General features: G+C 49.3%; 1 protein-coding gene across 3 annotated transcripts in view; it reads right to left on the reverse strand.

Annotated features, from left to right (window-relative positions):
• Positions 1 to 23,395, reverse strand: part of pcca (propionyl-CoA carboxylase subunit alpha) — a 451,487-nt gene that overhangs the window by 410,815 nt on the left and 17,277 nt on the right. For 2 of the 3 annotated variants that reach the window (XM_072476058.1, XM_072476057.1), the window contains exons 2-4: positions 23,278 to 23,355; positions 21,095 to 21,142; positions 12,569 to 12,637 (exon numbers count right to left, since the gene is read on the reverse strand). In XM_072476058.1, the coding sequence (XP_072332159.1) occupies positions 12,569 to 12,637; positions 21,095 to 21,142; positions 23,278 to 23,355 (195 nt within the window). Of the gene's footprint in view, positions 1 to 1,607; positions 1,689 to 12,568; positions 12,638 to 21,094; positions 21,143 to 23,277; positions 23,356 to 23,395 lie in introns of all 3 variants that reach the window. The other variant, XM_072476056.1, reaches the window with a different exon arrangement.

The raw sequence follows: 23,395 nt of genomic DNA on the forward strand, positions 1-23,395 counted from the left end.
TTGGTCTACTATTCGGGCCAGATTTAGCTTGTGCAGCCGTTTCCATCCCCGCGCCACCTGGATGCCTAGGTACCGAACGCTTTCCCCCTACCACTCTAAACAGCAGTTCCCCCAGTCGCCTCTCCTGCCCCCTTGCCTGGACCGCAAACATCTCACTGTTCCCAATATTTAGTTTATACCCAAAAACAGGTCAAATTCCCCCAGAATCCTCATAATTTCTTCCATCCCCTCTAATGGGTCCGATACATATAGGAGCAGGTCGTCTGCATAAAACGAGACTCTGTATTCCATTCCCCCCCCCGGACCAGCTCCTTGAGTCTCTCAGTGCAATTGCCAGCGGCTCTATGGTAACGCGAACAACAGTGGGGAGCGGGGGCACCCCCTAAAATAGTCCGATGTTGTCCTATTCGTCCGTACACTTGCCACAGGAGCATGATACAGCAACCTGACCCAGTCAATAAAGCCCCGCCCAAATCCGAACCGTCCCAGTACCTCCCACAGATAATCCCATTCTACCCGATCAAAAGCCTTCTCTGCGTCCATTGCAACCACTACCTCCACCTCCCTACCTTCCGGGGGCATCATGATCACATTTAACAACCTTCTTACATTGGCCACCAACTGCCTTCCCTTAACAAACCCCGTCTGGTCCTCCCCATAACGTTCGGAATACAATCCTCAATCCTAGAGGACAAGATTTTGGCCAGCAGTTTGGCGTTCACATTCAACAGGGATATCAGCCTGTAGGACCCACACAGCTCCGGGTCCTTGTCCCGCTTCAGGATCAATGAGATTGTGGCCTGTGACATCATCGGGGGAAGCACCCCATGCTGCCTTGTCTCATTGAATGTCCTCATCAACAGCGGCCCCAATATCCCAGAGAACTTTTTATAGAGCTCCATTGGGTACCCGTCCGGCCCCGGGGCTTTACCCGACTGCATGGCCTTCAGACCCTCCGCTATCTCCTCCGACCCGATCGGGGCCCCCAGCCCTTCTACGAACCCCCCGTCCACCTTCGGGAAATTCAGCTCCCCTAAGAAGTGCCTCAACTCCTCTGGCCTGGGGGTTCTGACTCATGCAGCCTACTGTAAAACTCCTTGCATGTGTTATTCCCCCCTGCTGAGTCTCCAACCAGGCTCCCGTCCCCATCCTTTACTTTCCCGATCTCCCTGGCTGCCTCCCTCTTTCTAAGCTGCTGTGCAAGCATTCCACTGGCCTTCTCCCCATGTTCATAGATCGCCCCCCCTGACCTGCTCTACCGCCCTCCCTGTAGTTAACAAGCCAAGCTCCGCCTGTATCCTTCGTCGTTCCCTTAAAAGCCCTGTCTCTGGGGTCTCTGCATACATCCTGCCAACCTGTAATATCTCCTTTATCAGTCGGTCCATCTCTGCTCTGTCTACCTTGTCCCTGTGGGCCCGTATCGAGATCAGCTCTCCTCAAACCACCGCCTTCAATGCCTCCCAGACCACCGCCGCCGAAACTTTACCCGTGTCGTTGACTTCCAGGTAGTTCTGAATACATTTCCTCAGCCGCCCGCACACCTCTTCTCCAGCTAAAAGTCCCAGGTCCAGCTTCCAGTGCGGGCGCTGGTTACTCTCCTCGCTCACCTGTAGGTCAACCCAGTGCGGTGCATGGTCTGAGATTGTGATCGCCGAGTACCCGTGTCCACCACCCCTGCCAGTAAGGCCCTGCACAAAATAAAGAAACAATCCGGGAGTACACTTTATGCACGTGTGAGTAGAAGGAGAACTCCTTCACTCTCGGCTGCCCAATTCCCCATGGTTCCATCTCTCCCCCGCCCCCCCCCCCCCCCCCCCCATCTGCTCCATGAACCCCTTTTGCTCCTTTGCCATTACTGGCACCCTGCCCGCCTTTGAGCTTGACCGGTCTAAACCAAGGTCAATAACTGTGTTGCGTCCCCTCCCATGACCAACTTATGCGAATCTAGGTCTGGGATCTTCCCCAGCATCCTCTTTATAAATTCCACATCATCCCAATTTGGTGCATACACATTTAATAGTACCACCTGCACCCCCTCCAGTTTCCCAGTGACCATAATATACCGGCCTCCCACATCCGTAACTATTCTTCCCGCCTTGAACACCACTCGCTTATTAAACAGGATCGTGACCCCTCTAATCTTAGAGTCCAGCCCCGAGTGAAAAACCTGTCCGATCCATCCCTTCCTTAATCTGATGACACTCTAAGGTGCGTCTCCTGTAGCATTACCATGTCCGCCTTCAGTCCCCTCAGATTCGTGAACACGCGTGCCCTCTTAACCGGCCCATTTAGTCCTCTTACGTTCCAGGTGATCAGCCTAGTTGGGGGGCTCATCGCACCCCCCCTTCCCCCCCCCCTTCGCCGATCAGCCATCACCTTTCTTGGGCCAGTCTCCAGCCCGCGCCCCATGCCTCCACCGGCCCGCCCCCAGGTAGCCTCCACCCCTGACCTCCTTTCTGTCCCTCAGCAACAGTCCCTCCCTCGTCAGTAGAACATTCCCCCCTCCCCCCCCCCCCGGTAACAGCACGATGTAAACCGACCCCTTTGACAAGCATAACATCTGCTCACCCCCCCACTGCGCTTCAGTGAGCTAGCCCACCCAGCTAGCATGGTGACCCCCGCCCATGGCGCCAGACATTCTCCCACCTATTGTTCCCTCCCCCCCCCCCGCTCATACACAAACAATAACCAGTCCCAACACAATTGCCCAAGAAAAAAACCGATAAACAAAGAAAAGATCAACAGAAGATCCAGCATCTAACAAACACACTTCCATCCCCCATCAGTGCTCAGCTCTGCAACTGGCCCCAAATCAATACAGAAGGCATTACAAATAACGTCCAAAAAGCAAAAAACAAGATTTTTTTTTTGATGTGAACGTTGCAGCAAAGTTCAAAGTCCTCAGTCTGCCACCAGTCCTTTCCTTTTAGCGAAGTCCATCTCTTCCTCGGGTGACTCAAAATAAAAATGTTGCTCCTCATACATGACCCAGAGACGGACTGGATACAGCAGTCCAAACTTCACCTTTTTCTTACAAAGGGACGACTTCATCTGATTGAACCCCGCTCTTCTCCTGGCCACCTCTGCACTCAGGTCCCGGTAGATCCGCAGGATACTGTCATCCCATTTACACCTCCGTGTCTGCCTGGCCCACTGTAAAATACGCTCTTTGTCCAAGTACCTGTGGAATCTCACCACCATTGCCCTCGGGGGGGGGGGGGGGGGGGGGGGGGGGGGGGGGGGCACTCGCGGCTTCCCCGCGAGCGCTCTGTGAGTCCTGTCCACCTCCAAGGATCGGGAGAACGTACCACCCCCAGCAGCTTCTCGAACATGCCATCTATGTATGCCCCAGCATCCGCTCCTTCGGACCCCTCCGGATGACCGACAATTCTCAGGTTCTGCCGGCGTGATCTATTCTCGTGGTCCTCCACCTTCCCCAGGAGCCTTTTCTGCTGGTCTCTCAGCATCCCCACCTCCAACTCCACCGCAGTTTGATGTTCTCCTGCTCAGTCAGCGCCTTCTCTACTTTCTGGGTCGCCCGATCTTGGGCATCCAATCTGAGCTCCAGCCGCGCAAATGATTTCTTTAATCGGGTCCAAGCATTCCTGCTCTTCTGCTTGACGAAGCCCTCCTGGATAAATTGCATCAGCTGCCCCATTGACCGCTGGGTCGACAAGCCAGGTCTCCGGTCATCCGCCATGCTTTCCCCCGCTGCAACCTTAGCCCAAGCCTTCTCTGTTTGTCGTTTCTTCCTATGCGAGCACTTCTAGTCTGCCTCTCCATGCACCGGTGTGGGAATTCAATCAACAGTTACCTCTCCCATCAATTTTCCAAATCAAGTCCGGTAGAAAATCGGGGGGAAAGGTCCAAAGGTCCAACCCGAGCGGGAGCCACCAAATGTGCGACCTACTCCTTCATAGCCGCCACCGGAAGTCAGCCGGCACCACATGTTCCCCCCCCCCCCCCCCCGGCATCCAGACCAATACTTATCTCTTGCCCAACATCAGTAAACGAAGGGCAGCATGTTGGTGCAGCGGTTAGCATTGGTGCCTCACGGCACCGAGGGCCCGGGTTCGATCCCAGCCCTGGGTCACTGTCCGTGTGGAGTTTGCACGTTCTCCCTTTGTCTGCGTGGGTCGCGCCCCCACAACCCAAAGCTGTGCAGGGATGGTGGATTGGCCACGCTAAATTGCCCCTTTATTGTAAAAAATGAATTGAGTACTCTAAATTTATTTTTAAAACATCAGTAAAAAAGATTATCTGGTCATTAGCATATTTCTGTTTATGGGATCTTGCTGTTCAAACATCCAAATTCCATGTATCTTACATTAGAATAGTAACTGCACTTCAAAAAATATATATACTTCATTGACTTTGGGACAATTGAGGTGGTAAAAGTCGCTATATGAGGGCAAGTCTTTCTTTACTAAAATTTTGAATTCAACACAAAGTGCACCATCCCTTCAACAGACATTCCAAGCCTCCAAGCACCAAGAAGGGCAAAGGCAGCAGACACAAGCTTCCTCCAAATCACACATCACATTGACTTGCAAATATATTGCTGCTCCTTGACTGGCGGCAGGTCAAATACCTGGATCTCTCTTTTTAATAGCTCTGCAGTTAAACCTGCATTACGCAGACTGCCGTGGCCCAGGGAGGCAGCTCACCACCACCTTCTCAAAGGCAATCGGTGATGGGCAAAGACCGCTGGTCCTGCCAGGCAGGCACACCATGAGAAGATGTTTTTAAAAAAGCACCTATGGCCAGCTTATGAATACACAGATACAGTATAATATCCACAATCCAGTTGCTTCAGAAAGATAAGAGTGGGAGGCCATCTCATCTGCCGAGCTTTGGAATCTGATACAAAAGCCACTTCCTGAAAGGTTTAAAGTTAATGCATTCACGAGTGGACATTGATACAAATGACCTCTTTTTATAAGACTTAATTGCTGTACTCGCAAGCGGGTACTCAATGTTCTCCTCGTATGATAATGTCATCAAGAGGCCAGTTCATTATGTTGCTCAAATCATTATCGCGATTTCACCTAATGTGAAAATATGGAGATATCTATACATCTTGCTTCTTAAGTAACTGGCCACAAGTTGGGAGTTTTTAAAACTTTAATTTTTAGTGCCAGTTAAAGTCAGAATAGGTTCCATCTGGATATGTTGACGAAAAAGAGCAGACGAGGGCGATTTTGTTCATTAACACACAGGATACATTGCCCCACCAGTTTCAATTGTGGGAATGGCTGAAGTGTTATCAGGAAGGATATAGTATCTGTACGTTTCCGTAATGCCTAATACTCCACAACTCTCAAGTGCACACACAGCCAGCCCTTTATTGTGTTTCATTCTATTTTTACTTTTGAAAAGGGAAAATTGGGCCGAGATAAAAATGCATATTTTTGTAATGTGTTGCTCGTTTTTGTAAAGGTCACAACTGAACAACCAGAATAAAATGATACAATGTGGATCCCACAGATGGCTACAGTGAATTGTGCAAAAAAATACTTCCTCATTAAAGTCGTCAAAGAAACAATTAAAAAATACGTCTGCCCAGGAAGGTAGATGTAAAATTACAGGTCGCTACAACTTTCAATTGAGCAAAATAAATCTAAATGTAGCAAAATATGGAATTTTATCGCCGTTCCTTCACTGCTACTGGGTCAAAATCCTTTAACTCCCTCCTTAACAGCACTGGGGTAAACCTACACTCCATGTACTGCAGCAGTTCAAGAAGGCGACTCATCTTCTCGAGGTAAATGAGGAATGAGCAATGTCATGTGAGAGCACCTTTAAGAAATGGGTGTTTAAGAAATGTACCTTTAAGAAATGGGTGTTTATCAGTGATGTCAGAGTGTGGGTGGAGCTGGGCTGTCTGTCAGCTTTTTACTTTTGTTTTAGGCTGTTTGCTGCAGGGTGTGTTTTAGTTTTGTTTTCAGTGTTGGAGCTGAAGCCAGACAGAGCAGGTGTACTGTTGTTCTCTCTGCCATGAAAAGACTATCTCTTGATCATTTGGTGAATTCAGAATTATAAATGTTCTCAGTAGTGAATGCAAACCTAATGTGCTTCTGTTAAAAGATGTTTCTTTTGTCTTCTGGAAGTTGTTTGGGAAGTTATTAAGGGTTACTTAGTGTTGTATTCTTTGGGATTGTATTTGAATTGATGGTTGCTAAGATGTTCACTGTATGTTTTACAAAGGTTAACTTGAGTTCATAGAATAAACGTTGTTTTGCATTAAAAATTACTTTTCCATTTCTGCTGTACCACACCGGTAGAGTGGGCCGTGTGTTTCCCATACCACAATCTATTAAAAGTTGTGGATCAGGTGAACTCCATGATACTCCAAGCACCGAGACTCTAAATCCTGGCCCATAACAGCAATAATTGTTGGCCTTGCCCACATCCCATGAATAAAAGGAAGAGTTTCAAAAATTGCTCCAACATTACTTCTCAAGGGTAGCACGGTGGCGCAGTCCTGGTGGCCTCACGGCACCGACGTCCCAGGTTCGATTCCGGCCCTGGGTCACTGTCCGTGTGGAGTTTGCACATTCTCCCCCTGTTTAGAACATAGAACATAGAACAATACAGCGCAGTACAGGCCCTTCGGCCCACGATGTTGCACCGAAACAAAAGCCATCTAACCTACACTATGCCATTATCATCCATATGTTTATCCAATAAACTTTTAAATGCCCTCAATGTTGGCGAGTTCACCACTGTAGCAGGTAGGGCATTCCACGGCCTCACTACTCTTTGCGTAAAGAACCTACCTCTGACCTCTGTCCTATATCTATTACCCCTCAGTTTAAAGTTATGTCCCCTCGTGCCAGCCATTTCCATCCGCGGGAGAAGGCTCTCACTGTCCACCCTAACCAACCCCCTGATCATTTTGTATGCCTCTATTAAGTCTCCTCTTAACCTTCTTCTCTCCAACGAAAACAACCTCAAGTCCATCAGCCTTTCCTCATAAGATTTTCCCTCCATACCAGGCAACATCCTGGTAAATCTCCTCTGCACCCGCTCCAAAGCCTCCACGTCCTTCCTATAATGCGGTGACCAGAACTGTACGCAATACTCCAAATGCGGCCGAACCAGAGTTCTGTACAGCTGCAACATGACCTCCCGACTCCGGAACTCAATCCCTCTACCAATAAAGGCCAACACTCCATAGGCCTTCTTCACAACCCTATCAACCTGGGTGGCAACTTTCAGGGATCTATGTACATGGACACCTAGATCCCTCTGCTCATCCACACTTTCAAGAACTTTACCATTAGCCAAATATTCCGCATTCCTGTTATTCCTTCCAAAGTGAATCACCTCACACTTCTCTACATTAAACTCCATTTGCCACCTCTCGACCCAGCTCTGCAGCTTATCTATATCCCTCTGTAATCTGCTACATCCTTCCACACTATCGACTGTGGGGTCGCACCCCCACAGCCAAAAAGATGTGCAGGGTAGGTGGATTGGCCGCACTAAATTGCCCCTTAATTGGAAAGAAAATGTAAGTTTATTTTTTTTTAATTACTTCTCAAATTTTGTCCAAGTCAGCAGCATTTTTGATTCCAAGCACATTTAGCTCCAGAAATAAACAAATCAAAGTCAGTGACATGTAACGTTTTTGTTATCAGAGGGGTTGGTGCCAGCGTTCAGCTGAAGCCTGCTCTGCCTTTCAGTTAGCTCATGGCTGAGTTGTGCCTCCAATCCAACACCTTGCACCTACAGCTATGGGCTTTGCCTCCTTACAGGGAAACAACAGATGTCTTGTATTTCTGCAGCACCTTCCAGATGTCCCAAAACACTTTCCAGGGCAATTAAGCATTTTTGAAGTGTGGCCATTGTTACAATGTAGGAATACAAGACCTTTTCAACTTGCGTGTAACATTCAGCCAATTTTCCACCTGAGCCACACAAAAATCTGGCCTTCAAAGCACACATAAAAGTTTCTATAATATAATAAATATATATATTAATCTCAGCTGTTGTATAAGTGACAGAGCTCAAGTTGGCTTTAGTATCCCTGGAACACGAAAGTAGAAACGAAAAACAAAATGAAACCAGGATTATATTTTCTGGTCTTGCGATAATTTTGATTGGAAAATGTATGCGTGTGGAGTTATTTGGCTAAATAAGGATCAGCTGTTGACAATCCCACTCCGGCCCCCACCCCCCCCCACCCCCCGGCTAGGTTTAACAACCTGCTGACGAGTTCAGTGTCCAAGGTCAGCGGTGAGATCCCCTGACACCCAGGTGCAATGGCACTGATCACCTTTTTGTGAGAGGGTAAATAGTGAGGCGAGAATGAATGCCTTTGACATCAAGGCAGCGTTTGACCGAGTGTGGCATCAAGGAGCCCGAGCAAAACTGGAGTCAATGGGAATCAGGGGGGAAAACACTCTGCTGGTTGGAGTCATACCTGGCACAAAGGAAGATGGTTGTGGTTGTTGGAGGCTAACCTTTTCAGTCTGCAACATCTTCTTGACAAGGTGATGATTTTGAGGCGGGCAAGGCAGACGAAGAAGTGCACCTCTTAATGTCTGCCTCCATTCCGTCCACCAGTCTTGTCAAATTCAATTTATGCAGCTGTGCCCAGCTCGGTGCACCTGTATCTTGACAAGAGGGTAGCCAGGGAAAGGGTTGGCCCACTGAAGGATAGGCAAGGGAATCTATGTGTGGAGCCAGAGGAAATGGGCGAGGTACTAAATGAATACTTTGCATCAGTATTCACCAAAGAGAAGGAATTGGTGGATGTTGAGTCTGGAGAAGGGTGTGTAGATAGCCTGGGTCACATTGAGATCCAAAAAGACGAGGTGTTGGGCATCTTGAAAAATATTACGGTAGATAAGTCCCCAGGGCCTGATGGGATCTACCCCAGAATACTGAAGGAGGCTGGAGAGGAAATTGCTGAGGCCTTGACAGAAATCTTTGGATCCTCACTGTCTTCAGGTGATGTCCCGGAGGACTGGAGAATAGCCAATGTTGTTCCTCTATTTAAGAAGGGTAGCAAGGATAATCCCGGGAACTATAGGCCGGTCAGCCTTACGTCAGTGGTAGGGAAATTACTGGAGAGAATTCTTCGAGACAGGATCTACTCCCATTTGGAAGCAAATGGACGTATTAGTGAGAGGTAGCATGGTTTTGTGAAGGGGAGGTCGTGTCTCACTAACTTGATAGAGTTTTTCGAAGAGGTCACAAAGATGATTGATGCAGGTAGGGCAGTGGATGTTGTCTATATGGACTTCAGTAAGGCCTTTGACGAGGTCTCTCATGGTAGACTGGTACAAAAGGTGAAGTCACACGGGATCAGGGGTGAGCTGGCAAGGTGGATACAGAACTGGCTAGGTCATAGAAGGCAGAGAGTAGCAATGGAAAGGTGCTTTTCTATTTGGAGGGCTGTGACCAGTGGTGTTCCACAGGGATCAGTGCTGGGACCTTTGCTGTTTGTAGTATATATAAATGATTTGGAGGAAAATGTAACTGGTCTGATTAGTCCACTTCTGAAATGTATCACAGAAAATTGCCCGTGTACAACGAGACTCTGTGCTCAACCCCACCCTGCTCTATCCCTCTTCAACCCTCGACGCCCGAAGTGTCATTGCCAATGGCTCTATCGGCAGAGCAAAAAGCGACAGGGAGAGCGGATACCCCTGCCTCGTCCCCCGATTCGGGCCGAAGTACCCCACACATGTCCTGTTGTCTGGACAGTGGCCATCGGTGCCCTATACTGGAGCCGAACCCAATCCACGAAGCCCTGCCCAAACTCGAACCGACCCAGCACCTCCAACAAATACGCCTACTCAAACTGATCAAAAGCCTTTTCCGCATCCATTGCCACCACCACCTCTACCTCCTACCCCTCCGAGTGCAGCTTAATGACATTGAGCAAACTGCGCACATTTGTCAATGGCTGATGCCCCTTCACAAACCCCGTCTGGTGCTCCCCTGTCACTCCTCTATACGCGATGCTAACACCTTCGTTAACAGCTTCGTATCCACGTTTAGCAGCGGAAACGGCGGTACAACCCACACTGCTCCGGGTCCTTATCTTTCTTTAAGATCAGTAAAATGGACAATGTGAGGGGGGAGCTCCCCCCTTCACCTTGACTCATTGTACCTCCACACAAGCAGAGGCCCCAGCTCCGCACCAAACCTCTTGTAGAACACAGTTGGAAACGCACCCAGCCCCGGGACCTTCCCCGCCTGCATCGCGCCCATGCAGTCCATCCCCCAGCTCCTGCACCATCTCCTTCTCCACCCGTGGGAGCTCCAGTTCATCCAAGAACAGCCTCATGTCTTTCTTGCCTTGTAGGGCTCTGACTCATTGATGCCTTCTGTAGAAGGCCTCAAACACTCCATTCACCCCATCTGGGTCCGACACCACCTTGCCTCTCTCCTCCCTCACCATTCCGATCTCCCTCCCCGCTGCCTGTTTCCTGAGTCGGTGTGCCAATATCCTGCTCGCTTTTTCCCCATACTCATACACTGCCCCTCCACAATTGCCCGACCGCCTTCCCCATGGACACCAATCCAAACTCCATCTGGAGCCTCTGCCTCTCCTTTAGTCGACACTCCTCTGGCACAACCGAATATCTCCAATCCACCCTGAAGATCCCATCCAGAAGCCTCACTCTCGCTCCCTGCCAGAATCAAGATAGATTCGCCCCGGATTACCGCCTTAAGTGCCTCCCACAGCGTGGAGGCCGTGTGTCATTCCGCTCCATACAGCCAGGGATGGCTGCCCTCACACTCTCGCACACCGCGACAAGCCCACAGCTAACCTTCACTGTGGCCGCTGGGCCTCTCCCTGGACCACCCGCAAACCCACCCAATGCGGCACGTGGTCCGGGACCACGATCGCCGAATACGCCGAGTCAGCAAACCTCGCCAACAGCGCCTCATCCATCACAGAAAAATTAATCCGGGAATACACCCGGTGCACATGGGAGAAGTGTGAGAACTCTTTCGCACTTGACCTCCCGAACCTCCACGCCCCCGCCCCCCCCCCCCCCCCCCCCAATACTGTCCATGAACCCCCTCAATTTCCTCACCGTCACCGATACCTTCAACGAGCTGGTCCATCCTCGCATCCAAAATTGCCCCCATTATCCCCCCGCGCCACCGCGGATAACCATTCAAAAAATAACCCTTTCCCTCTATCCCACTCCCTCCTCCTGGCGAACCCGCATTTCACTCCGTTAACTAGTCAACCAGCAAGCATGGTGGCCCCCGCCCAGCGCCTCTGACTACATCTCTACCCCTCACCCCGCCAATCCGCCCCTCAACACCCATCCCTCCAAACAACAACAACAATCATACAAGGAAAAACAAAAGGCACACTCATCCTCACCGCACCCGCCCCCCAATCGTAACCTTCGCCAATCCATCCACCCTGTGTGCCCACATTTTAGACAAAACACCCCTCCAAAGTTCAATGTCCTCACCCTCCTCCCAGCCCATCACCTCTCAGAAGCGTTGTCTCCTCCGGCGAGTCAAAATAAAACTCCTGCTTCTGGTGTGTAAGCCGCAGGCCAGCGATGTACAGAACCCCAAACGTCACCCCCTTCTTGTAGAGGGCAGCTTTGATCCGCTTGTACCCGGCCCTCCGCTTGGCCAACTCTGCTCCCAGGTCCTGATAGATACGCAGCTCGCAGGGCAGCACGGTGGTCAGCACTGCTGCCTCACGGCACTGAGTTCGATCCCGGCTCTGGGTCACTGTCTGTGTGGAGTTTGCCTATAAACCTAAAGTTGTGCAGACTAGGTGGATTGGTCGTGTTAAATTGCCCTTTAATTGGGAAAAATAGAATTGGGTACTGTAAATTTATAGAAGAAACGTCCAATGGCACTACTTTGAAGAATGGAGGGGGGAGTTCTCCCCCGCGTCCTGGGCAATACATATTTCTCAGTCACAAAAACAGATCACCTGGTCATTATCACATTGCTGTTTGTACACAAATTGGCCGTCACATTTCTTAAAACAGTAACTACACTTCCAAAAGTACTTAATTGGCTGTAAAATGCTTTCAGGCATCATGAAGTTGTGAAAGCCGCTATTATATACATGCAGGTCAGCCTGTCTTTCCCCCTCATTTCACACTCAGGTTTTGTCATCCCTGGGGCAGTACGGTGGCTAGTGGTTAGCACTGCTGCCTCACGGCACCGAGGACCCAGGTCATTGTCTGTGTGTAGTTTGCACATTCTCCCCGTGTCTGCGTGGGTCTCACCCCCACAACCCAAAGATATGCAGGGTAGGTGGATAGGCCACGCTAAATTGCCCCTTAATTTTCAAAAAGGATTTTTTTCATCACGTTGTGAAGTATGTTAACATCTTTCAGGTCACACAGTTTTTCGAAAGCTGCACTGACTCTTTCACTCAAAAGGACCTTCCAGTATGCAGCACAGTCACAAGTTACAAACAGCTTCTAACTTTGTCAAGCAGTTTTTTAAAAAAGGAAATTCCTGCAAAATTAATTGAGCAGCACATCCAAATATATCACAACGTATTTATAAGTCTAACATGCAGAGCACAGAGGTATAAGCTGCAGAGAGAGTTACTTACAGCACTGGAGTCCACATCGCTGTGAATTGCAACTGTTTTTATGCCCATCTTCTTGCATGTCTTAATGATCTACAGAAGGAACACAAATATTGCCAACTCAGTCACTTATTTGTTGATAACCATGCAACAGAACCTTGCAAAGCTGTTTGATTCTTCTGAACACTTCCTCCTTTTATTTCTACCCGCTGACCCCTCTCATTCAAAACAATTGGATGATGATATTCATTACTGTAGATGGCATTCCATAATTAGGTACAGGAATAATATCAGACTCCTGATGCAGTGTACCATACCAGCCATACCCACAGGCAGAGAAGCGAAGATACAGGTTTGATCTCCGCACTGCTGGCTGCCATCTCCTATACGCCTTTATGTCTGTGAGTCAAGGACTTCAGAATAGAAGACACATTCTCCCCGTGTTTGTGTGGGTTTCGCCCCACAACCCAAAGATGTGCACGCTAAATTAGCCCTTAATGGGAAAAAATGAATTGGGTACTCTAAATTTAAAAAAAAAAAGAATAGGAGAAAGAAAATAAAGGAAAATAACGAAGAAGTAAATCAAAATCACAGGACATGAAGCCCAAAGGGTGGGCAGCACGGTGGCGCAGTGGTTAGCACAGCTGCCTCGCGGCACCGAGGTCCCGGGTTCGAATCCCGGCTCTGGGTCACTGCCCGTGTGGAGTTTGCACATTCTCCCCGTGTTTGCGTGGGTTTCCCCCCCCCCCCACAACCCAAGATATGTGCAGGGTAGGTGGGGATTGGCCGCGCTAAATTGCCCCTTAATTAGAAAAAATGAATTGGGCACTTGAAATTGTTTCAAAATGAAGCACAAAGGGAAGCTATTCAGCCAATCAGCCCATGGTGCCTGTGCTAGCTCTTAGAAAGAGTGAATTAATTTGTCTAACAACCCTGCTCTTTTGTCATAGCTTTGAAATGTTCCAGTTTTTTATTCAAGTATTCACCTAATTCCCTTTGAAAGTTACTGAATCTCCCTTTCAGTTGCGCATTCCAGATCATAACAACTTGCTGCGTCAAAAGTTTTATTTTTATCACAAATAAGAAAACCAAGATGTTCCTTTACGTTAATTAAGACTCATCGATTAAAATAGGGTCATCCAGCTGTTGATTTTACAGCAGTTTAAAGGTAGTTAATGACAGAATAAATGAATTTACAAAATATACTGTGCCGCTTAAATTCAAATATTAACGTTTCCGCAATATTAACTCATCCCTCAAGGCATTTCTCAAGGAGGAAACATCTCTCTTACTCTCCCCAAGTTGCAGTCTCCATCCTTGCCATTCACTCTTTAATTAGTCAGCTAATTGTCCAGGAACGCAAGAGATTTTGAGGAAATGTCTAGAAGAGGAAAAACAGCATAAAGGTGGAGCCACGCCACACTCATCCCACACACAGGACCTCAGCTCCCTCAGCCACACTCACGGGTTCCTAGGAAAGGGAAAGTATGCTGAGGATGCTGGTCAATCTGAGCACTGTGGCTCAAGTGTTGTGATCTCGGAAATCCTGGAACTGGCCGTCGACATGGCCACCGCCAAGAGGCCATCCATAACGAGAGGCAGCACCACATGTTGCTGGGCCGGATAACCAGGGCTCTCTGCCGTGGGGCTTGGAAAACATGCAACTCAAAAACCGTGCTGCAGGCAGCAAGCAGACCCCCCCCCCCCCCCACAAAGAAAGTGGTGTTGCCTCTTTTCAGGAGAAAGGTAGCGAGAGCACGGGGAAAATCTGTAAAAAAAAAAAAAAAAAAGTTTGCTTTCCCTCTCAAGAGGCCAGAAAACGAGAAGCGCGGAGATCTCTTGGGTTGAAGGGCTAGAGGTGGGTATGGAGATAGGGAGGGGTGAGGACAAGGAGGGATTTGAAAACAAGCGTGAGATGTTTCAAGTTGAGCTGTTGCTGGAATGGGAGCCAAAAGGGCCTTACACCATAGCAGTGATGGGCTTATGTCAAGAATATTCCAAGGGCACTGGGACTGCGGCGCCGAGGACCCGTGTTCGATCCCGGCTCTGGGTCACTGTCCGTGTGGAGTTTGCACATTCTCCCCGTATCTGCGTGGGTTTCGCCCCCACAACCCAAAAATGTGCAGGCTAGGTGGATTGACCACGCTAAATTGCCCCTTAATTGGAAACAAAAATAATTGGGTACTCTAAAAAAAAATGTTTTTTAAAGAATGTTCCAACGTAGTTAACAGGTCGATAAAACGTAGCTGGATGTCAAGTCATAACGGTCTGTAAATATAATTTTCCACACCAGCCAGCAACTGAACAGCTTGCTATGGTGCTCAAAGTGTTAACAATAACCATGATTCAAATATTCGAACCATTTTCACGCTGTTCTCCCAACCAATTCTTTATTGCCACTGCTCTTTCAGATTTATCGGAACTAATCTTTGGTCAACTCTTCATTATTATCTATTCACAGTTTCGGCTGTCATCCAATTCTGTTTAACTCACTCACAGTGGTACATAAACAGGACAATAAAACAGAAGAACATTCAGAACCTTGAACATTTTAACGTTTTTTATTTTAACCGTTACTTTGCCAAAGGGGCTGGTTTAGCACAGGGCTAAATAGCTGGCTTTGAAAGCAGACGGAGGCAGGCCAGCAGCACGGTTCAATTCCCGTACCAGCCTCCCCGAACAGGTGCCGGAATGTGGCGACTAGGGGCTTTTCACAGTAACTTCATTTGAAGCCTACTTGTGACAATAAGCGATTTTCATTTCATTTTTCAAGTCTGGAAAATCCATCCGGACACGCAGTAGGCACTGGAGTTAATTGCGAATTTAATAAAATTCTAAGCGTGTCATGTGGCTGAAAACTAAGGCCAATCACTTTAATCACATCTGCATTCTTTTCATAACTACCATTAGTTTTTTTATACCTACTGAAAAATTAATAGTACCTGGTCAAAACAACTCTATTTACGAACAATCTTTTTCTGCATTTTCTAACCTCCTTAAAAGATTACCGGCAACGTGCTTCCAGGTGGCAGGAGGCACTGCGCCGTTCACTGGCGGTGGAACTCTATGCTACTGCTGCTGTCAATGGGAATTCCCATTGAATCCACACCGCTGGGAAACCCACGGGTAGGGGTGCGCTGCCGGGGGGGGGGGCCGAGAATGCCACCACCAGTGAACGGCTGGAGAATTCCAGCCTATATACAGAGCTAAATGTAGCTTTCCATAGAATTCCTACAGTGCAGAAGGAGGCCGTTTGGCCCAACAAGTCCGCACCGACCCTCCGAAAGAGCGCCCTACCGAGGCTCCCTCCCTTGCCCTACCCCCCCCCCCCGTATTAAGCGGAGATAAAGGGGAGAAAATGTTAACCGTGGGGATTGTGTTGTTTTTTTCAACGATTGTGTTCATGTTTATTTTTGAATAAAAATGTTTTCTTTCTTAAAACGGTTCAATTTCCTAATGCGCGTTCCCAGCAGATCAAAATCTGAATCAGGAGTCAAACTTTGAGAACAAGGAGCAGTTCTCTCAATTTTAATAGATAAAAGCACACACCGAAATGAAAGTTATGCTTTGTTCAAAGAACTGCCATTTTGGTGCAGAATGGCTCATATACTGTTAATTCCATTGACTTTTTTTTTGAAGTGGTTCACTTAATTGCCGAAAGAGGCTACAAAGTACTTAATTGGCTGAAAAGCGTTTTGGGACATCCCGTGTTCCGAAGGTGGTGTGTAAAAGAAAGTTGTTCCTTTTTTCTTCAATTATGACACTTTCGTTAACAGGAAACATCTCTGTGGCTTCCAGTGAGTTACCGGTGGTGATGTTAGCACCATGGTCAAGTTACTGGACACGTAATCCAGGGACCTGGATCAATGATCCGGAGAGTTCAAAACCTACCACAGAAGCTGGAGGAGCTTAAATTTGATTAATTAAATAACCTGGAATTAAAAGCCAGTATCAGCAATGCTAACCATAAGACTACCAGATTGTCGTAAAAATTCATCTAGTTCACTAATGTCCTTTAGGGAAGGAAATCTGCCGTCCTTACCCGGTCTGGCCTCAAGCAATGTGATTTATACCTAACTGACCTCTGAAAGAATCTAGCAAACAACTCATTGTCAACCCCCCCCCAAAAAACGCGGTCACAAACATCCCCCACCTTTTCTCGAACTCCCCTGATGAGCCCCTTAACTCATACTTTATCTTCTCTAACCGCAGGAAGTCATGTAGGTCACCCAACCATGCTGCTACCCCCGATGGCGATGCTGACCGCCATTCCAGCAAAATTCGCCGCCGTGCAATCAGAGAGGCAAAGGCCAAGACATCGGCCTTCCTCCTCTCCATGAGCTCCGGCTTCTCAGAAACCCCAAATATCGCCAGCAAAGGGTCCGGGTTCACTCCACTATCCTGGCTAAGACCGCGAACACTCCCGCCCAGAATCTTCCCAATTTTTCACAACCCCAAAACATGTGCGCATGATTCGCTGGCCCCCGCCCACACCTCTCACCCTCATCTGCTACCCCCTGAAAGAACCCACTCATTCTCGCCCGAGTCATATGCACCCTGTGCACCACCTTAAACTTTAACTTTGGGGCAGCACGGTAGCCTTGTGGATAGCACAATTGCTTCACAGCTCCAGGGTCCCAGGTTCGATTCCGGCTTGGGTCACTGTCTGTGCGGAGTCTGCACATCCTCCCCATGTGTGCGTGGGTTTCCTCCGGGTGCTCCGGTTTCCTCCCACAGTCCAAAGATGTGCAGGTTAGGTGGATTGGCCATGATAAATTGCCCTTAGTGTCCAAAATTGCCCTTAGTGTTGGGTGGGGTTACTGGGTTATGGGGATAGGGTGGCGGTGTTGACCTTGGGTAGGGTGCTCTTTACAAGAGCCGGTGCAGACTCGATGGGCCGAATGGCCTCCTTCTGCACTGTAAATTCTATGGTATCAGGCTCACCCTTGCACAAGAGGAGGTCCCGTTTACCCTTCGCAGTGCCTCACTCCATACTCCCCAATTGATCTCCATTCCCAACTCCGCTTCCCATTTCTCCTTGATCTTCACCACCCGCTTTCTCCCTGCTCCCCCAGCCACTTATATATATCCCCAATTCTGCCCTCCCCTTCTACATCCGGAAGCAGCAGTCGCTCCAGCAGGGTGTATCCCGGCAATCTAGGGAACCCCCTTCCAGACCTTTCGTGCAAAGTCTCTAACCTGTAGAGACCTGAACTGACTACCCCTCGGCATCTCTACCCTCTCCCGTAGCTCCTCCAGACTGGCGAACCCTTCCTCCAAATACAAATCCCTCACCTTGACCAGCCCCACTTCCCTCCACCTCCTGTATACACTATCCATCTCCCCCAGCTCAAACCCATGATTCTCGCTCAGTGACGTTAGCACAGACATCCCTTCCACCCTAAAATGCCTCCTCAGCTGATTCCATATCTTCACCGTGGACTGCACCACTGGGCTCCCTGAATACCTACTCGGAGCCATTGGCAATGCTGCCGTCACCATAGCCCTCAAACTAGACCCCTTACAAGGTTCCTCCTCCATCCTAACCCACTTAACCACTTCTCCTTCCCACCACCGCCGCACCTTGTCCACATTCACCGCCCAACAATAATGAAGCAAGTTTGGCAAAGCCAACCCCCCCCCTGCTGCCTCTGTCTCTGTAGCAGGGTCCTCCCCACCCTCTGCACCTTCTCTGCAGAGATGATTGTGTCAAACTTTCCGAAAAAAGGCCTTTGGTATAAAGATCGGGAGAGCCTGAAAGATAAACAAGAACCTCAGGAGAATATTCATTTTCACCACCTGGATCCTCCCCGCCAACGTTAAGTGGAGTGTATCCCACCTCTTAAGATCCTCCCTGGCCTCCTCCACCAGCTTTGTTAAGTTCCACTTATGGAGCCCCGTCCATTCCTTCGCTACCTGAATCCCCAAGTACCTAACCCTATACCTACAAATAGCAGTTCTAATGGTAAAGCTGCATACCGTCTGCCACTGGGAAATCATCACACATTCTAGAACCAGTAACATGGATTCATGGAATCCCAACAGTGCAGAAGGAAGCCCTGCCTCGGCCCACTTCTCCGCCCCATCCCTGCACCCCACCTGCCTTGCGTATTATTGGGCACTGAGGAGCAATTTCACCACTCCCCCGGGGGAGAGAACACCACAGGTGATCGTCACCCTGGACACAGAAAAGGCCTTTGACAGAGTCGAATGGAGCTACCTCCTCGAGGTACTGGAACGGTTTGGGCTAGGAGCGGAATTCACCACCTGGGTGAGGCTCCTGTACAATGCTCCCAAAGCGAGTGTCCGAACTAACACCACCAGCTCTGAATACTTCCAGCTGCAGAGAGGAACAAGACAGGGCTGCCCACTGTCCCCACTCTTGTTCGCGCTAGCCATCGAACCCCTGGCGATAGCCCTGCGGGACGCAAAAAGCTGGAAGGGAATTCGGAGAGGAGACAGAGAGCACAGAGTCTCACTCTATGCAGATGACCTGCTCCTCTATGTCTCGAAGCCACAGGAGGGACTGAAGGCAATACTGCAAATACTGAAAGAGTTTGAAACCTTCTCGGGCTACACACTTAACCTGGGCAAAAGCGAGGCATTCCCAGTGAACCCAAAATGGGGAGGGACAGAGCTGAAGGGGCTCCCGTTCAAAACAGCCCAGAACAGATTCCGCTACCTGGGGATCCAAATAGCCAGAGACTGGACACAGATCCACAAGTGGAACCTGACCAGCCTGGAGGAAGTAAGAAACGACCTTCAACGGTGGGGCTCACTCCCACTCTCCCTGGTGGGAAGAGTGCAGACGATCAAGATGAATGTACTGCCAAGGTTCCTCTTCCTATTTAGATCCATCCCGATCGTCATCCCAAAGGCCTTATTCCAAAACATAGACAGACTAATCATGGCGATTTTGTGGGGGGGCAAGAACCCGAGAATTCCCAAACCGACACTGCAAAGCGGGAGAGTCAGAGAGGGCCTGGCTCTACCGAACCTACAATACTACCACTGGGCAGCAATGGCAGAAAGAGTGAGGGGGTGGGTCCAAGAACCCGACACAGATTGGGTACAAGTGGAGGAGGCATCCTGTAAAGGAACAACCCTCTGGGCCCTGGCCACAGCAGCACTCCCATCCTCCTCAACAAGGTACACAATGAGCCCAGAGGCAACGGCCACGCTGAGAACATGGACCCAGTTGAGATAGCACTTCGGGATAACCAAAATGTCCCTTATGGCCCCATCTGCGGCAATCACAGATTCCCCTCGGCCATGCTAGATACCACCTTCAAAGGATGGAGGCGGGACGGGAGCACACTGACAGTCGGGGACTTCTACGTAGGGCGCAGACTGGCGATACTGGACGAACTGACGAGGAAGTGGAAACTAGCAAGAGGACAGGAATTGAGACACCTTCAAATAAAGCACTTCCTCTGCAAAGAGACAGTGGGGTACCCCGGGGCCCCAGCTAGCACACTACTAGAGGACCTGATTGGCACAAGCAGCGAGAAAGGGGGGCTATGTGGGAAAATATACGGACAGCTACTGGACAGAGCCCGAACAGCACTGGACGGGATCAGACAAAAATGAGAGGACGAACTGGGGACAGAGGTAGGATGGGGACTCTGGAGCGAAGAACTGAGCAGGTTGAGCTCCACCTCCCCCTGCGCAAGGCTAAGCCTAATGCAGCTCAAAGTGGTGAACTGAGCGCACCTGACCAGAACCCAAATGGGCAGGTTCTTCCCGGAGGTGGAGGAAAAATGTGAACAGTGAGAGAGGGGCCCGGCCAACCACACCCACATGTTTTGAGCTTGCCTCAAGCTTGCTGGGTTCTGGACAGCCTTCTCCGAGGCAATGTCTAAGGTTGTGGGGGTGAGGGTGAAGCCATGCCCAACAGTCGCAATATTCGGGGTATCGGAGCAGCCAGAGTTACACATGGGGAAGGGGGCCAACGCTTTTGCTTTCGCTTCCCTAATCGCACGCCGGAGAATCCTGCTCGGCTGGCGATCGGCAGCACCGCCCACAGCTGCAGACTGACTCGCTGACCTGTCGGAATTTCTCTACCTGGAGAAAATTAAGTTGGCCATCCGAAGGTCTGAGGAAGGCTCCCTGGATACTTGGGGGCAGTTCGGCGGCCTGTTCCAAAACCTGTTCGAGGCCAGCAACGAGGAGTAAGCCAGGGTGAAAAAAAAAAAGATGAAGAACCAAAGGACTGCGCAACCCGGGGGGGGGGGGGGGGGGGCTGAAACCAATGGGGGAGGGGGGAAGGAGGGGAGGAGGAGGAGGAGGAGGAAGGGGGGATATCATAGACTGATCCAGAGGGCAGCAAAATGTACGTATAGTTAGTCAAATGAAGGACAAAACAAACCTCTCTGTAAAGTAAAGCAAATTAACGCGGGCTATAAAAATGTAAGGTCTATAAGTAACAACTGTTTCTACATACAAGAAAAGCCAATAAAAAGATTTGCAAAAAAAAAAAATATCTTTGAACATTGGTCTTTGCTTCCCCTTGAACTGGTGACGAAGACATTGTAATAGAAAATAGCTTACCCGGCAGGCAATCTCTCCTCGGTTTGCAATAAGGATTTTGTCAAATGTCTGAGGAGAAGGCAAACACCAAAAAAGAAAGTTGTTTAATCACTGAAGGATGGGATTTATTAATTACTCTGAAGTTACATCAATATATAACAAAGTAAAATTAATGCGTCATTCCAACCACCTTTGCTAAGATTCCCCCATCTTCCCCTGACTATACTCAAGTCTGTCAGCTCTGGCTGGCCTCAAGTAGCTGGTCCAAGGGGACATTATTCATCTACTTTACGCAGTCTTCGGCTGATAATTAGATTGCAATCGGACACATGAAGGCGGGCTGATTTCGCCCCGCACCCCCCATCTCCTTCATCTAAAGGTACGGAGGCAAAGTGCAATATCTCTACTAATTAAATGAAACAGAGGAAGTCTGGCCCAACATTCTTTTCAGAAACAAAATCGGAAAATGCTGGACCATCTCAGCAAGTCTGACAGCATCTGTGGAGAGAGAAGGAAGCTAACTTTTCGAGTCCGGGTGACTCTTTGTCAAAGCTAGACGGAACTGGAAATAAGGTGAGTTTTATAGAAATGAAAATAAATTGATAGAAATAACAATGGGGTCAAGGTGGAGGAGAGAGTTCACAGTCTGAAGTTGTTGAACTCAATGTTAAGTCATGAAGGCTGTATCGTGCCTAATCGGAAGATGAGGTGCTGTTCCTCCAGTTTGTGCTGGGCTTCACTGGAACATTGCAGCAGGCCAAGGACGGACATGTGGATGGGAGAGACGGACGGTGAGGTGAAATGGCAGCGACAGGAAGGTCTGGGTCCTGCTTGCGGACGGGCCGGAGGTGTTCTGCAAAGCGGTCACCCAATCTGTGTTTAGTCTCTCCAATGTCTGTGTGGAGTCTGCACGTTCTCCCCGTGTCTGCGTGGGTTTCCTCCGGGTGCTCCGGTTCCCTCCCACAGTCCAAAGATGTGCAGGTTAGGTGGATTGGCCATGCTAAATTGCCCCTTCGTGTCCAAAAAAGATGTGTAGGTTAGGTTAAGGGGTTATCGGATAGGGCAGGGGAGTGAGCTTGGATGGGGTACGCTTTCAGAGGGTCAGTGCAGTCTAGATGGACCAAATGGCCTCATTCTGCACTGTAGGGATTCTATGACTGTTGAGTAGACTGCACTGGGAACAGCGAATTCAATAGACCACATTGAAGGAGGTGCACGTAAAGCACTGCCCTGAGATGATGAGCAGGGTGGAGGTAAGTGTTGCACCTACTGGGATTGCATGGGAAGAAAGTGAGATGTTGGGAGTGATGGAGGTGTGGACCAGGAGGGAGCAGTCCCTGTGTAATGCTGACAGGTAGAGTGAGGGGGAAGATGTGTTTGGTGGTGGCATCATCCTGGAGTCTGGTGGAGGATGATCCTTTGAATGAAGAGGCTAGTGGTTGAAAAGTGAGGACAAGGTGGGCCCTATCCTGGTTCTGGGAGGGAGGGGAAGGAGTGAGAGCAGAGGTGCGGGAGATGGGTGGGACCAGTAGTGAGCCTGTGAACCACAGTGGGTAGGAACCCACAATTAAGGAAGAAGGCAAACAAGTCAGCAGCACCATTTTGGAAAGTGGCATAATTGGGAACAGATGCAACAGAGGGGAAAGAACTGGGAGAATGTGATGGAGTTCTTACAGGATGTGGGGTTGGGAGAGCTGTAGTCGAGGTAGCTGTGGGAGTCAGTGGGCTTGCAATGGAAATTAGTGAGCAGTCTATCCCCAGAAATGGAAATAGAGAGGTCAAGGAAAGGACAGGAAGTGTCGGAGATGGACAACGTGAAGGCAATAGAAGGGTGGGAATTGGAAGCAAAATTGATAAAACATTTCCAGGTCCAGACGGGAGCATGAAGCGGCACCGAAATAGTCGTCGATGTACCGCTAGCAGAATTGTGGGATGGGGCCGGAGACTGGAACAAGGAATGTTCCACATACCCCATAAAGAGACAGACAAAACTGGGACCCAAACCAAAGGCACGGCCGTGGGCATCCTTAGGAGTCCCAGTTTTTCTATCTCTTTATGGGGTATATGGAACATTCCTTGTTCCAGTCGTACTATGGCCCCCTCCCACAGCTCTTCTTTCAGTTCATCAACAACTGTTTTGGTGGAAACATCTTCTCTACATCTACCATAACAAACCCTCAAGACCTCCACCAAGCTGAACTTACTGGTTCATTTGGATCATAAACTGTGGAATACAGCACACGAGAGACAGCGAAGCTGCACCTGGAGCGAAACGACGCATGCTAGAAAAACAAAGACAAATCACTTGATTAGAATTCGGAT

This window comes from Scyliorhinus torazame, chromosome 15 (assembly GCF_047496885.1).
Source record: "Scyliorhinus torazame isolate Kashiwa2021f chromosome 15, sScyTor2.1, whole genome shotgun sequence".
Taxonomy (NCBI): Eukaryota; Metazoa; Chordata; class Chondrichthyes; order Carcharhiniformes; family Scyliorhinidae; genus Scyliorhinus; species Scyliorhinus torazame.